The 15,810-nt window shown below is 50.0% G+C and overlaps 3 protein-coding genes across 3 annotated transcripts; 2 read left to right on the forward strand and 1 right to left on the reverse strand.

The window, feature by feature from the left end:
- Nucleotides 1–928: 928 nt before the first annotated feature.
- Nucleotides 929–2,313, reverse strand: BDV37DRAFT_279808 (cysteine hydrolase family protein; the record flags this gene model as incomplete). Its single annotated transcript, XM_032086409.1, has 4 exons — nucleotides 929–1,431; nucleotides 1,489–1,620; nucleotides 1,684–2,108; nucleotides 2,207–2,313. The coding sequence occupies 4 exons, from the start codon at nucleotides 2,311–2,313 to the stop codon at nucleotides 929–931; spliced, it is 1,167 nt and encodes a 388-aa protein (XP_031944958.1).
- Nucleotides 2,314–3,371: 1,058 nt separating this feature from the next.
- On the forward strand, nucleotides 3,372–5,356 carry nde1 (nuclear distribution protein NudE; the record flags this gene model as incomplete). Its single annotated transcript, XM_032086410.1, has 2 exons — nucleotides 3,372–3,608; nucleotides 3,683–5,356. The coding sequence occupies 2 exons, from the start codon at nucleotides 3,372–3,374 to the stop codon at nucleotides 5,354–5,356; spliced, it is 1,911 nt and encodes a 636-aa protein (XP_031944959.1).
- Nucleotides 5,357–7,930: 2,574 nt separating this feature from the next.
- Nucleotides 7,931–15,799, forward strand: BDV37DRAFT_240655 (acetyl-CoA carboxylase ACC1). The gene is made up of 3 exons (XM_032081096.1): nucleotides 7,931–8,705; nucleotides 8,781–8,951; nucleotides 9,009–15,799. Exons 1-3 carry the CDS (start codon nucleotides 8,565–8,567, stop codon nucleotides 15,546–15,548), a joined length of 6,852 nt encoding a protein of 2,283 aa, XP_031944960.1. The 5' UTR covers nucleotides 7,931–8,564; the 3' UTR covers nucleotides 15,549–15,799.
- Nucleotides 15,800–15,810: the final 11 nt, after the last annotated feature.

A 15,810-nucleotide genomic window follows, 5' to 3' on the forward strand; every position in this document is an offset into this window, starting at 1 on the left:
TCAATGGCCTACCGTCCTCCATGGTACTCACTCAAAGTTGATTCGATAGACTGGAACCTAATAGATCTACCTATTCTATTACTGGTAGAACCGCATGCCCAACAATCTCACTAGGCAGTTGAGTTACACTCATGCCAGAAGTTGGTCATATTGGCTACCGTGTCAACTCGTCCGCTAAAGAGCGATTTGCGTGTATGTAAAAATAGCTACTACAGGTGCGAAAACTGTAGAACTATACTTGCTTGCCTAGGTTCGCATGTCGTCTGAGTTTGGAATTGAGTTCGTATTAGAAAACATGGATACTGTCTCTGGGAGAAAGGGTGTTAATTTATCTACCAAGTAGGATGCGTGCCCACGCTTGGCGTCACGTTGGAATTTTGAGAGGCTTGAGTATTAGCACCACAATATATATATATACTAGTCACAGTGAAGTAAGTTTTAATCTCACCGGAGCAGTGGGATGTTTATTCCGAGTAAATGTATCTATAGTCCCGACAAGGAACAGATTTAGATCGAGGTGAACTTAGGGTTAAAAGATCCTGTTTACTTGCGGATCACATGCTGCGCTTTCTATACTGGGTTAGTAAGACCCCTAAGATATCCATGGTAATAGTAAATACCAGTAATACTAGTAATGAAGTAAGCTCTTAGCAGAAACTTTAGACACTGCGATCAGTGCTAGTTGCGTGCTAGTCTGACATGCCAGTGGGTTTATTCTTACTTCACAGAAGCCATGCATAAACCGTGTTCATTCGTCGGTTTTTCAACAGTCTAGACCCGCGTTCGAATGGTTCAAGTGAGATTTAATCTCGACCGTGTCGCTAACATGTAGATCAAATAAAAGTATCCGCAAGATAAACCCCATGGCTTGAAAAACGGGAAAAGGAAACGCTCAAAAATACATCACAACGCCTAACCAAACCAACTGTCAAACTGTCATCTGAGGAGCCAACTTCTTCACGGTGCTATTCTTGAAGTTTTCCACAGCGTGCACTATGTCATCGACTTTGGCTATCGCCCCAAAGATTCCACCTTCCATTTTGACCGATTCAATCGTGCTCACATGGAGAGAAGGCTCACTGGCCGCCGTACCGTCTTCTAAGATTACGCAGTCGAACCCTCGATCATTCGCCTCGCGCATAGTGGTAGAGACACAGACATCAGTCGTCACTCCTGCAATTACCAGGTTCTTGATGCCTTTATTCCGAAGAAGAAGCTCGAAGTCAGTGTGAGCAAATGCCCCGCGACCGGGCTTATCGATGACTGGCTCCCCGGGAATCGGATACAGTTCATCGACAGTGTCGTGGCCAACCTCACCCCGGATCAAGAGACGACCTAATGGGCCCTGGGACCCAATCCCAAGCCCGGAAGCGTTATTCCGTGACCGGTACGCCTCCCGACTTGAGAGAGTGGAGAGATCGGGTCGGTGACCTAAAAAGATAAGCTACTGGAACACACAAATTTGGGGGCTGTACGTGACTACCATACCTTCACGTGTATGATAGACTGGAAACCCAGACGCTCGGAACGCATTCAGGAGATGTTGTAGCTTAGGAATAAGTGCATGGGCAGCTGATATATCATAGCCTTGATATTCCATATAACCACCTGGCGAGCAGACTGTGATATGTTTCGTTAGAGAGCAATATCCATAAGAGGATCTAGAGGGATGAGAGTGCATACAATCCTTTTGCATATCAATAATAACTAACGCAGTTGTATATGGTGTTAAAGTCGCGTCATGCGGCCAATCATACGGTGCCGCCGCGACTTGGCCCTTTCGAACCTTGTGATGAGGAACTTGCCGGGGCTTCTCGACAACTGGGCCGTGATTATGTGTCGGGTTTAGAACGGTCAGCGTCCAAATACCAGGAGTTCCAGCTGCGACTAGCATAAATGGACAATCCATCAACCGCGACGTTCGCCGCCGTTTCCTCGTCTCCTCGGTGAGGCCGTTGCGCGGACGGTAGTGTCCGCCCCGATCGCATCTGAGCCATACCTTCGCGGTCCGTCCAGGTTTCTTTTCGGTGGGAGTACTGGAAGACTTGACTACAACATTGTACCCGTGCGCTTTTCCGTGTGCCTGCACTGCTGCAAGAAGAGATGCCCTTCATATGTCACACAGCATAAGTATACAACTCCACAATCATGCCAATGCGGGGATTTCCGCCGCCAAGCCAAATAGACGATCAACGAGTAGACTCACTTGTCAGGAAATGTTCCTTCGGGGGGTGGAAGGAGTTGCATTGACATCTCTGGAATATCTTGAAGATCGCTGGGAGCGTCGAGGTTCAGATCGGTGGGGTCTGCCATGATAACCAACCGTGTGGATCTCTGTAGGATAGAGGAGGTCTGAAACGAAGTGTCAGCATTGTCGGCAAGGTCTTTAAAGCGACAATGAGGCTTTCAGCTGAGGAAAAGAAAAACGGGGCATCATGAAGCACATCGGAGGCTTGAACTAAATAAGTGCGTGGAAGCAATCCATAGTATATGAAGTGAACCGGGAGCTGAATCGTGCGTGGACATAGCGAACGTTCTTTGGAGACAGCGGGGAGGCGGATCTCCAAGAGGACAATAGATTATTGGTAAGGGGGGGGAAGTTCAAGGCAGCAGGGACTGAGAGAGGTAGAACCCGGGCTAGTCCGAATGATGGGGATGGGACGAGAGATGAAGAAACTCACCCAAGCACAATCCAAGTAGAAATCGCTCTATCTCCAAACAGGCCCCAGACAAGCCAGAGGCATTCGATTGCCCCAGAGTGTCCGTCACTCACAGATCATCATCGGAAGACGCACAGCCGCAGGCGGTGGAATCGAATTGTTATAGTGCTAGGCCAAATCTAGTTTAGTGGTATTGGTTGTTATGATTCTCCCGTATGGGCCCGTACTGTTGTCCCGTGGACACGGCCCAGCATCTGCTGCCCACTCATCTGGATAGCATCACCACCTCTACTTCATTTCCCCCCCAAAACATTGCCCACGACCCTCTACCCTCTTGCCCCTCTGTGAGGGACGCTTACAGGTAAGTCAAGTTACTGAGACTGAAACAGTCTCAGTGGCCCTTTTTTCCTCTTTTCTCTTTCTTTTGTTTTTTTCTCTCTACTACTTCTACTTCTATTTCCTTTCCCGCCCGAACGTCGTTGTCGCAACCCGACTATCGCGACACCGCCTCGGCCCCTCCACGACTATTACGACCGGACACCCAGTTGCTGACGCTGGCTCCTGTGAATGATCTCGGGCTGGGGTTTGTGAAATATTCAATACCATTCAACGACTTGGTTGAGTGTGTATTCCTTCAGCAGCGGCATATTCTGACGTGGTTCGCTGGAACGTGCGCCTCCTTCCCCGGCGTCAGCTGCCGGCGCGGATATAATGCCATCGGCCGATGATTCCACCTCCTCTCGACCCAACGGGACTAGCTCGAGCCGGGATGAGCTCGCACACTATAAAAAACAGTATGAACAGCTAGAAGCTGAGTTGGCCGACTTTCAGTCCTCCAGCCGTGAATTGGAAGCGGAGCTGGAGAAGGACATTGAGGCATCTGAAAAGCGCGAGCGTCAGTTGAAAGAGAAGGTGGACAACTTGAGATATGAGGTTGACGAGTGGAAGGTAAGCCGATATACTGCCTCATTCAAGACCCTCTAAAATGGCTGTTAGAGTGCTAACCCGCCGCTCTTTTATAGACCAAGTACAAGCAATCCAAATCAGAAGCCAACACCGCTCAGAATACCCTGCAGAAGGAAATAACAACACTACGAGATGCCAATCGGACTTTACAGTTAAAATTACGTGATATCGAAGTCGCGAACGATGACTATGAACGCCAGGCCCGTCATACGACTTCATCCCTGGAGGATTTGGAGTCGAAATACAACATGGCGATTGAGAGAAGCGTATTGCTAGAGGAGGAGATCAAAATTGGAGAACAAGAACGAGAGAATCTGCGAATTGAGAATCAGCACCTTCGTACTGAGCTATCAGAGCTGAAGGTCGAAACCGAGATTATACAAGAGAAACTCCGGAATGCGGAATCACACGGTGGTCGACGAAGGAAGCCAGCTCCCTTGCATCGCACACCATCAACACCACAGACTCCAGAAATATTCGACCGTTCTCCAGGACCATCGACTGTATCATCTCCTATTTTTACTACACCAATGAAGACGTCATTAATAGCGGCGACTGCAACCCCGCCGTCGCCGCCAATATCCGAGTCGTCCACCAGTATGCGCAAGTCCATCAATGCGACTCCTGGGTTTCCTCGACAGAAAGCTTCTGGTTCCGAGTCATATAGCTCTCGATCTTTGCATGGCTTCCCTCGGCAGAAGGCTTCTGGCTCCGAATCATACAACTCTCGATCTTTGCACGGATCCAGGACCCAGAAACTCTCCCACGCACACTCTCGCGCAGCGTCCTCAGCACATAGTAATGGCCGCTCGACTTCATCGGCTACTTCCCGCGCGAGCCTATCCAAGCCCAGCCCCGGTCTCTCCAAGCCTAGTCCCGGTCTTTCCAAGCCTAGCCCCAGTCTCTCCAGGCCCAGCCCAGGTTTCGCCAGATCCAGTCCGAGTCTATCCAAATCTACCAACAATAACAACAGCACTCGGTCATCTGGGATGCCCAAGTCGGGATCTTTGTATCAAATTCGTGGTCTGATTGGCAAAATGCAGAAACTGGAAGAAAGGGTTCAGTCGGCCAAATCCAAACTCCCGGCACCCTCTGACTCCCCGTCTCGGGTCTCTTCTCGCTCCGGGTCCATAGTTAGTGAGAGTCCTGTTGCTTCCACGATTACTGTTCGCAGGGAACCTCGTAAACGATTGAGTGGCAGCAGCTTCAGTTCCTCACTTCACGGCGACGGTGTCTCATCATATGTCTCAACCAGTCGACCATCGTTTAACAGTCGGCCGAGCAGCCGCACGAGCTACTCCAGTTCGTTCAGCCACAGCACACACCCTAGTATTGCACCTTCGACTCGGCCTGAAAGTCGTCAGAGTCGGACCAAAACGCCATTGGGACATTACTCGACAAATCCAACCACTGAAAGTCGGCGGCCGCGATCATCACTTAGCAACCCGGCGGGACAAAATGTACCCATAAATGGCATGTCTCATATTGACGAAGATGAAGATCTCTCCCTGCACATGTCTATGCGGGCAAAGATCAGTGAGGCCCGCGAGACTCGTCTTCCTTCGTTTTCCACCCCCAATGGGCTCAAGAAGCGCACACCAAGCGGAATCCCCTCCATCCCTGCACCTCGAAGCCTTCGCACTAGTACGGGACTTGATCGGCGGGAGGGTCACATGGGGCCACCCAGTTCGAAGACTAAGACCACCACCGATTTGGGCGAAACTTTCTAAGTTTCATGTGAATTTTCCACCTCCTCCTTCCATTGCTTACCCTTTGATACACATTATGGCAACTCCGAAGGGCGTCACGATTTCACGGCTTGTACGCGCGCTTGATACATTTCAGTTTACCATTCAGACTGCAATATCTTTTCTATCTTTCCTTGTCCCTTTTATCATCTTTTTATTTCCTAATCACTACCCTTTTTGCAACATTGCAAGCTCCCACAAGGGGTTGGGTACAACGAGAGGACTTGTTTTTTGGGCCAGTTGTTCATAGATTCAAGGATTCCCCTGGACATTACTGCTGCGATTATACCACATTTTGGTCATCATAACCTGTACAGTCAGTCTCGGTGAAAGGCGGAGTTTGGCAGTGTATCCGGTCTGATGGCGCTTCGATTAACAGCCGGGGGTTTTCCCTACAGGGAGCCCCATCGGCGTCCAAGCTGTGACTCAGCATTATTTTTTCTTTTGGCTGTATATTTCTTCTGTGTTGTTACTGTGTTGCCCTAGGCGTTAGACAATACCCAGTTATAGTTTGATGAGATGGTCCTGTAAGCATGGTAGTTTGTCGCAACTTTCACCTAACACGAGGCTGTAGCTGCACCGTCTCCCCCATCCTTCTTTTGTTATTTTATTATGGAATATAGAAGGTCGCGGACATAGGGCTGTGTGGTGAAAAAGTAATGACCAACAAGAACAGGCCGGATCCACGAGATAATCATATACCGGAGTTTAAGTGCGATGACAAGTCATATATTTGGTATGGCGTTGGCAGTTGCAACGCGGTGACGGCTTGACAATTGATGTGTTCCATTTTGGTTACCTGACTAGGGGTAGTACCACAAATGTGCCCGGTTTTATAAGTCTATCTGCATCACGTGGAGTTCGGAATAAGCCCGTCACTCACGGAGAAGAGCCCAGGTATCGTAGGTACAGTTACACCGGTCTTTTCTAGAAATTGACATACGTCATCGCTATTGGTGAACCCTTCTCTCGAATATTCTGATCCTCGATTCTCAAATTATGTAAAAGTACCGGAAGAAGTGATAGAAGTGTAAGCGATAGAGGCTCCGAAGACCGAACTGTCGGGCCCCGTCGGTATTCGGAAGACAAGCCCCGGATAATATGTATTGGGCAAATATGAAGAACTAGCGGAAGGGTTTGATGAGGGCGATCGTTTCGGTCCCAACGGGACAAAACCCCGAGATTGGTCGGGATTGGGTTCAGACGTCAACACTGTCCAAATATGGTTAGCTTCTGTCCAAGTCTGAAAAGTTCTTGGCCTGGTTCGGATGGCATTGATTGTCTAGTCCTACTACGGAGTATATACTCGGTATAGTTTTTTTAACTCTTTCACTTGGAAGGAGCTCCACGTCAGCAAATATGGTCCCGCGCCGCATGTAGGTTGAATTGTTTTCCTTGTTTTTTAGGAGACTATCTTTTTCTCTCTCTTCTCTTCTCTTGCATTCCATTGGTTTCATTTTTTTCGCTCTTGTCATTTGAATACATGACAAGTCTCGCGCTACGACATTTTCTTCTCCTTGTATTGATCACTGAGGCGTGTCGGGATAGGTATTCATAGGGCAAAATTCACAAGTCGATATAGTCACGTTGTTCATCAGGTTGATTCTAGTCTTGTCCTCGCCATTTGTTTTTCCCTTGGCTCGCCCAGGGGTTTCTTTATCTTATTTTAACAAATATATGGGATCGTTGGAAGTTATATTGGTACCAAGGCATGTACTGTCATCCACAGCACAGATATAGAGCTATAGGGGTAGACCAATATAGACCAACATACTCCGTGTTAGTATTCTAGATCACTAGGGGCTTGGACTCAGATCTGGTGACCAATGCGACATACGGAGTACGTACAAGTGGCATCCAGCAAGTGCCGAGACCCCATGTTCGTCGCATTGAATGTTTAGTATGGACCTTTTACAGGTTTTCTTGCCTGGCTGATTCATGGCTCCGAGACTGGAGATATCTCAATGAATTTGTATCTCTCTCTCTCTCTCTCTCTCTCTCTTTTCGCGAATCTCTTTTTTTTTTTATTTTCTTAGTTTTTTTTTACTTTTTTGCAGGATCTTCTTGGGGTTACTGTCATAAGGCGGTGATCGTTGTGAGAGCGGACACCCCAAACTATATATCACGGATGCACACTAAGATAAGGGCAAGAGTAATCACGATACGTTGATTGGCATCGGGTCTGGAATGGAGTCCTCAAACTTGGCTGGCACCTAATCATCGCCAGTTCCGCCGTGGACTTGGGGCAGCTGATTGGATTGCAGAGAATGTTGATGAAGGAGAAAAAGTGGTGGGAAGTAAACGTCATGGGGCCCAACAAGCGCATTGGGAAGAAGTTGGGGTGTCGTTCCCAAGTTGGCGCTGACCCACAGATCTTTTTTTCCCCCTACTCAGGTTTCTTGATCTTAACCCCTTCTTGACTAGTGGTTCTCGACAACTAGACATTGAGAATAGAAAAGAAAAGAAAAATGAAAAATAACATAAAAAAAATAAATAAGGACGGGATTGGATATAACCCTTCTCTCTCCCCTCCTGTCCTGCTTTCTCCTTATACTCCGGACCTCTTTTCACCTTTGTCTTCTTTATTCAATCCCTTACTATATTTGTTGAGGTGGTAATTAGCGGTAAGATCTAGCCTCCCTCCTACACTCGGTACAGAGATACGGAGTACATACCTACGGTACATGGATACGTAGTACCTTGAAGTTACCGTTCCGTACCTGGTTCCCTGCGCGGTTCCCAGAACTGCCACTTGCCGTTTGCGACGTTTCCCGCCCCAGGCCGTCCATCTTATCCATTTCCACCCATGCCCTCGTTTTTTTCATATTGCCGATACTTCTCGCTCTTCGCTCTCCGAGTTGATTGCTGACATTACATTCTCACCTCACAGCTAGGGGACCCCTCTCGTATTACTTTTATTACGGCCCCCTCTTTCTTCTGACGACTTCTTTCCTCTGACGCCGTGTGGAGGCTGATCTGCTTCTCCAGAGAGGGTCTTTTCTTACGTTATCATATTCTAATCTCCCCTACTCAGCTCGTGTACCACTACGATCCAGGCAATTCTACAGTCCTCTTTCCTCCTCGCTGATCACGTCCTGAGCTCTACTTCGATCATACCTCTACTCTTCTGGACATTTTACCTGGATATCTCGCATGGGAGTTGTATAATCTATAATTCACTGATTTCACCATGGCCCTCACCAACGGAACCTCGACAGCCCAACACAACCTTCCCTCACATTTTATCGGTGGTAACCACCTCGAAGCTGCAGCACCGAGCAGTGTAAAAGACTTTGTGGCCAAGCATGGCGGTCATTCAGTGATTACTTCGGTGAGCACATCCGACGGTGGCCTAGGAAGTGAATCGGTAGGAAATAGCCGAAGCTAATAAGATTGTTTTGTACAGGTTTTGATTGCCAACAATGGTATCGCAGCTGTGAAAGAAATCCGTTCGGTCCGGAAATGGGCCTACGAAACATTCGGCAATGAACGTGCGATTCAGTTTACGGTGATGGCAACACCAGAAGATTTGCGGGCAAATGCAGACTATATCCGTATGGCGGACCAATATGTTGAGGTATGGAATGGTTGAAAGCTAATCTTGCGATGTTTACGCTGACAACGGATTTCTTAGGTTCCGGGGGGCACAAATAACAACAACTATGCGAACGTTGAGCTGATCGTTGATGTTGCCGAACGAATGGACGTCCACGCCGTGTGGGCTGGATGGGGTCATGCTTCTGAAAACCCTCGCCTACCTGAGTCGCTCGCTGCTTCTCCCAAGAAGATCATTTTCATTGGACCACCGGCCTCCGCCATGCGCTCACTGGGTGACAAGATTTCGTCCACAATTGTCGCCCAACACGCTGGTGTTCCTTGCATCCCGTGGTCTGGAACTGGTGTCGACGACGTGAAAATTGATGACAAGGGCATTGTCACTGTTGAAGATAATGTTTACAACCGCGGTTGCACCTTCTCACCGGAGGAAGGTCTGCAGAAAGCCAAGGAGATTGGTTTCCCTGTGATGATTAAGGCTTCCGAAGGTGGAGGAGGAAAGGGCATTCGTAAGGTTGAAGGTGAAGAAGATTTCGTCAACTTGTATAATGCCGCCGCGAATGAAATCCCCGGATCCCCGATTTTCATCATGAAGCTTGCTGGGAATGCCCGCCACTTGGAAGTTCAGCTGCTGGCTGATCAGTATGGCAACAATATCTCCTTGTTCGGCAGAGATTGCTCGGTCCAACGGCGACACCAGAAGATCATTGAAGAGGCCCCCGTAACAATCGCCAAGCCCGCAACATTCCAAGCAATGGAGCGTGCGGCTGTCAGTCTGGGAAAGCTGGTTGGTTACGTGTCGGCAGGTACTGTGGAATACCTGTACTCACATGCAGATGACAAGTTCTACTTCTTGGAGCTGAACCCTCGTCTCCAGGTCGAGCACCCTACAACTGAAATGGTCTCGGGGGTCAACTTGCCAGCTGCTCAACTCCAGATTGCTATGGGTATTCCCCTGCACCGGATTCGCGACATTCGCTTGCTCTATGGTGTGGACCCGAACACATCTTCCGAGATTGACTTCGATTTCTCCAACGAAGAAAGCTACAAGACGCAGCGTCGCCCGCAACCCAAGGGACATACCACTGCTTGCCGTATCACCTCCGAAGATCCAGGCGAGGGCTTCAAGCCTTCCAGTGGTACCATGCACGAACTGAACTTCCGCAGTTCGTCCAATGTTTGGGGTTACTTCTCTGTCGGTACAGCCGGAGGTATTCACAGTTTCTCAGACAGTCAGTTCGGTCACATCTTCGCCTATGGCGAGAATCGTTCCGCTTCACGGAAACACATGGTTGTCGCCTTGAAGGAATTGAGTATCCGTGGTGACTTCCGGACGACTGTCGAGTACTTGATTAAGCTACTTGAAACCCCTGCATTCGAGGAGAACACAATCACAACTGGATGGCTGGATCAGCTGATCACCAACAAACTCACTGCTGAACGCCCTGATCCCATTGTTGCCGTGTTGTGTGGTGCGGTTACAAAGGCACACCAGGCCAGCGAAGCAGGTGTGGAGGAGTATCGGAAGGGTCTCGAGAAGGGTCAAGTGCCCTCGAAGGACGTCTTGAAGACCGTTTTCCCTGTTGATTTCATTTACGAAGGTCTGCGCTATAAGTTCACCGCTACTAGAGCAAGCTTGGACAGCTACCACCTGTTCATCAATGGATCTAAGTGCTCCGTCGGCGTCCGTGCGCTGGCCGACGGTGGCTTGTTGGTCCTCCTCAACGGTCGCAGCCACAACGTCTACTGGAAGGAGGAAGCGGCCGCAACACGCCTCAGTGTTGACGGCAAGACCTGCCTGCTAGAGCAAGAGAACGACCCAACACAGCTCCGCACGCCCTCCCCCGGCAAGCTCGTCAAGTTCACTGTGGAGAATGGCGAACACGTCCGGGCTGGCCAGGCCTTCGCTGAAGTCGAGGTGATGAAGATGTACATGCCTTTGATCGCTCAAGAAGACGGAATTGTCCAGTTGATCAAACAGCCCGGTGCTACTTTGGAGGCAGGTGATATCCTCGGTATTCTCGCCTTGGATGATCCTTCCCGGGTCAAGCATGCCCAACCTTTCACCGGGCAGCTGCCGGATCTTGGTCCCCCACAGGTTGTGGGTAACAAGCCTCCTCAGAGGTTTTTCCTACTCCATAGCATCCTGGAGAACATTCTGCGAGGATTTGATAACCAAGTAATCATGAGTACCACGCTCAAGGAGCTTGTGGAAGTTCTTCGGGATCCTGAGCTTCCCTATGGAGAGTGGAATGCTCAATCTTCTGCTCTGCACTCTCGTATGCCTCAGAGACTAGACACTCAGCTTCAAAATGTTGTCGATCGTGCACGCGCCCGTAAGACTGAATTCCCGGCCAAGCAGCTTCAGAAGACTATTAGTCGATTTGTCGAAGAAAACCTCAATCCCGCGGACGCTGAAATCTTGAGAACAACTCTCTTGCCTCTGGAGCAAGTCATCAACAAGTATATCGATGGGCTAAAGACCAACGAATTCAATGTCTTCATTGGACTTTTGGAGCAGTACTACGAAGTGGAGAAGTTATTCTCTGGTCGCAACACTCGTGACGAAGATGCTATCCTGAAACTCAGAGACGAGCACAAGGATGATATTCTCAGCGTTGTTCAGACTGTACTCTCTCATAGTCGCATTGGTGCCAAGAATAACCTGATCCTTGCCATTCTGGCAATGTACCGTCCCAACCAACCTGGCGTCGGCAACGTCAGCAAGCATTTCAAGCCGGTTCTCCAGAAACTCACAGAACTTGAATCCCGATCTGCCGCTAAGGTCACTCTGAAGGCACGTGAAGTTCTTATCCAGTGCGCTCTTCCCTCTCTGGAGGAACGCCTCTCGCAAATGGAACTAATTTTACGTTCCTCGGTTGTTGAGTCGCGTTACGGTGAGACCGGTTGGGACCATCGCGAACCCGATTTCGGCGTGCTGAAGGAGGTCGTTGATTCGAAGTACACTGTTTTCGATGTGCTGCCTCGTTTCTTCGTGCATCAAGATGCCTGGGTCACACTGGCTGCTCTCGAGGTTTATGTTCGCCGTGCCTACCGTGCATACACCTTAAAAGGCATTCAGTATCACTCTTCCGGCGAGCCGCCACTGCTTTCGTGGGACTTCACGCTTGATAAGCTCGGACAGCCTGAGTTTGGCGGTGTCACGTCGACACACCCGTCGACTCCAAGCACCCCAACAACGGAGAGCAACCCCTTCCGCAGGCTGAACTCCATCAGTGACATGTCATACCTGGTCAATGATGGAAGCAACGAGCCTACCAGAAAGGGTGTCCTTCTCCCAGTCCAGTACTTGGAGGATGCCGAGGAATACCTGCCTAGAGCCTTGGAGGTCTTCCCTCGGGCTGGCTCAAAGGCAAAGAAGCCTTCTGATAATGGCCTTCTTGCCACGCTGGAGGGCAAGCGTCGACCGGCTCCTCGAATTGAAAGCGACAGCGAGTTGACTGGTGTTTGCAATATTGCTGTCCGTGATGTTGAAGACCTTGACGACACACAGATTGTATCTCAGATCAATGAACTTCTGGCTGATGTCAAGGATGAGTTGCTTGCTCGTCGCATCCGCCGTGTGACTTTTATCTGTGGCAAGAATGGCATCTACCCAGGCTACTATACCTTCCGAGGACCTACTTACGAGGAGGATGAGAGCATCCGTCATAGCGAGCCTGCCCTGGCGTTCCAGCTGGAACTCGGCCGGTTGTCCAAGTTCAAGATCAAGCCAGTCTTCACCGAAAACCGTAACATCCACGTCTATCAGGCGATTGGCAAGGGTCCGGAGAGTGACAAGGCGTTGGACAAGCGGTACTTTGTGCGTGCGGTGGTGCGTCCGGGCCGCCTTCGTGACGATATCCCTACGGCTGAGTATCTGATCTCCGAGGCTGACCGGTTGATGAACGATATCTTGGATGCTCTCGAAATCATCGGCAACAACAACTCTGATCTGAACCACATCTTCATCAACTTCTCTCCTGTGTTCAACCTACAGCCGAAGGACGTTGAGGAGGCCTTGGCTGGCTTCCTGGATCGTTTCGGCCGTCGCCTCTGGCGACTTCGCGTTACTGGTGCTGAGATCCGTATCCTGTGCACTGACCCCACCACCGGAGCCCCGTACCCTCTGCGTGTGATCATCACCAACACCTATGGTTTCATTATCCAGGTGGAACTCTACATTGAGAAGAAGTCCGAAAAGGGCGAATGGGTCTTCCATAGCATTGGTGGTACCAACAAGCTCGGATCCATGCATTTGCGCCCTGTCTCCACGCCATACCCCACCAAGGAGTGGCTCCAGCCTAAGCGGTACAAGGCTCATCTGATGGGCACTCAATATGTGTACGATTTCCCAGAGCTCTTCCGGCAAGCCTTCCAGAATAGCTGGACCAAAGCCATCGCTAAGGTGCCATCATTGGCGGAGCAGCGCCCTCCCGTTGGCGAATGCATCGACTACACCGAACTTGTGCTGGATGACACTGACAATCTGGTGGAAATTTCGAGAGGCCCTGGTACGAACACGCACGGTATGGTGGGTTGGCTTGTGACTGCCCGCACTCCTGAATATCCTCGTGGACGGCGATTCATCATCGTTGCCAACGACATCACATTCCAAATTGGATCGTTTGGTCCACAGGAGGACAAGTTCTTCCACAAGTGTACCGAGCTGGCCAGAAAGCTTGGCATTCCTCGTATCTACCTTTCTGCCAACTCGGGTGCTCGTATCGGAATGGCTGATGAGCTGATCCCGTACTTCTCTGTTGCTTGGAATGATCCCGAGAGACCTGAGGCTGGGTTCAAGTACCTCTACCTTACTCCCGAGGTTAAGAAGAAGTTCGACGCGAGCCAGAAGAAGGAGGTTATCACTGAGCTGATCAACGATGAAGGTGAAGAGCGACACAAGATCACCACTATCATCGGTGCCAAGGACGGCCTAGGTGTTGAATGTCTTAAGGGCTCTGGTCTGATTGCAGGTGCCACCTCCAAGGCTTATGAAGACATCTTCACGATTACTCTGGTCACTTGCCGTTCGGTCGGTATCGGTGCCTATCTCGTCCGTCTCGGCCAAAGAGCTATCCAGGTTGAGGGCCAGCCAATTATCCTCACGGGTGCTCCGGCCATTAACAAACTGCTGGGCAGAGAGGTCTACACATCTAACCTCCAGCTTGGTGGAACGCAGATTATGTACAGGAACGGAGTTTCGCACATGACTGCTAATGATGACTTTGAAGGTGTGCAGAAGATCGTTGAATGGATGTCCTTCGTTCCTGACAGGAAGGGGTCACCCAATCCGATCCGCCCTTGGTCGGACAACTGGGATCGTGACATCGAGTACCATCCTCCTTCCAAGCAGGCCTATGACCCTCGCTGGCTCATTGCCGGTAAAGAGGATGAGGAGGGCTTCCTTTCTGGCTTGTTTGACGCAGGGTCTTTCGAAGAAGCTCTTGGCGGTTGGGCTCGTACCGTTGTTGTTGGCCGCGCGCGACTGGGTGGTATCCCTATGGGTGTCATCGCTGTTGAGACTCGCTCGGTGGAGAACGTTACTCCAGCCGACCCGGCCAACCCAGACTCGATGGAGATGATCAGCACCGAAGCCGGTGGAGTGTGGTACCCTAACTCTGCCTTCAAGACAGCCCAAGCCCTTCGTGACTTCAACAACGGTGAACAGCTTCCTGTAATGATCCTGGCCAACTGGAGAGGTTTCTCGGGTGGACAGCGCGACATGTACAATGAGGTTCTGAAGTATGGTTCGTACATCGTCGATGCTTTGGTCAAGTATGAGCAGCCCATCTTCGTCTACATCCCGCCCTTCGGTGAACTCCGTGGTGGTTCGTGGGTCGTCATTGATCCTACAATTAATCCAGACCAGATGGAGATGTACGCGGATGAGGAAGCTCGCGGTGGTGTCCTTGAGCCCGAGGGTATTGTTAACATTAAGTACCGCCGTGACAAGCAGTTGGATACCATGGCTCGCCTGGATGCTACTTATGGTGAGCTCCGACGTTCTCTTGAGGACCCGTCGCTCAGTAAGGAGCAGTTGTCGGAGATCAAGACCAAGATGGCTGCTCGCGAGGAGCAACTTCTGCCCGTCTATTTGCAGATTGCTCTGCAGTTTGCTGATCTTCATGATCGTGCTGGCCGCATGGAGGCCAAGAACACTATTCGCAGGCCGCTCACCTGGAAGAACGCACGTCGATTCTTCTACTGGCGTGTGCGTCGCCGTCTCAGTGAGGAACTTATCCTTAAGCGCATGGTTGCTGCGGCACCATCTCCCGCACCCCGCGACGCCAGCAGTGGTGCCATCCCAGCCGCACCAGCCGGAAACATCTCTTCTACTGAATCTGCTCGCTCGATTCACCTTCACACCCTGCGCACCTGGACTGGAATACTTGATGACGAATTGGAGAGTGATGACCAACGTGTGGCCTTGTGGTATGAGGAGAACAAGAAGCTCATTCAGACTAAGATTGAATCCCTCAAGACCGAATCCGTTGCTGCAGATGTTGCGCAATTACTTATCGGTAATAAGGACGGTGGATTGAAGGGTGTCCAGCAGGTTCTGAGCATGCTTCCTGTTGAAGAGAAGGAAGCTGTTCTCAAGTACCTTTCGTCCTAAATCCTACATTAAATATCAAATGGTGTGGATGGCCTCATGTTTTGTTTTTCTTTTACATCATATCTAAAGTCATGCACTTGAGCATTGGGAATGAGAGAAGGATCGGGGTTCGGCTTTTGGAGGGTGCATGTTATGTATGTTTCTGTGATTTTTGATGCACATGACGTGTTTGATGTCGGTTATTAAGCATTTCTCCTTAACTATGTGTTCAGTACATTCTAGTTAGAAAAATAAATATCAAAATATCAAAAGCACCCCAAGA

This window comes from Aspergillus pseudonomiae, assembly GCF_009193645.1.
Source record: "Aspergillus pseudonomiae strain CBS 119388 unplaced genomic scaffold BDV37scaffold_10, whole genome shotgun sequence".
NCBI lineage: Eukaryota > Fungi > Ascomycota > Eurotiomycetes > Eurotiales > Aspergillaceae > Aspergillus > Aspergillus pseudonomiae.

What these genes read in the sequence shown, in the direction of transcription:
- BDV37DRAFT_240655 (XM_032081096.1), top strand. Translation starts at nt 8,565, where the DNA reads ATGGCCCTCACCAACGGAACCTCGACAGCCCAACACAACCTTCCCTCA. An exon ending in GTCATTCAGTGATTACTTCG is followed by an intron (nt 8,706 to 8,780) that starts GTGAGCACATCC and finishes TGTTTTGTACAG; the next exon opens with GTTTTGATTGCCAACAATGG. An exon ending in TGGCGGACCAATATGTTGAG is followed by an intron (nt 8,952 to 9,008) that starts GTATGGAATGGT and finishes CGGATTTCTTAG; the next exon opens with GTTCCGGGGGGCACAAATAA.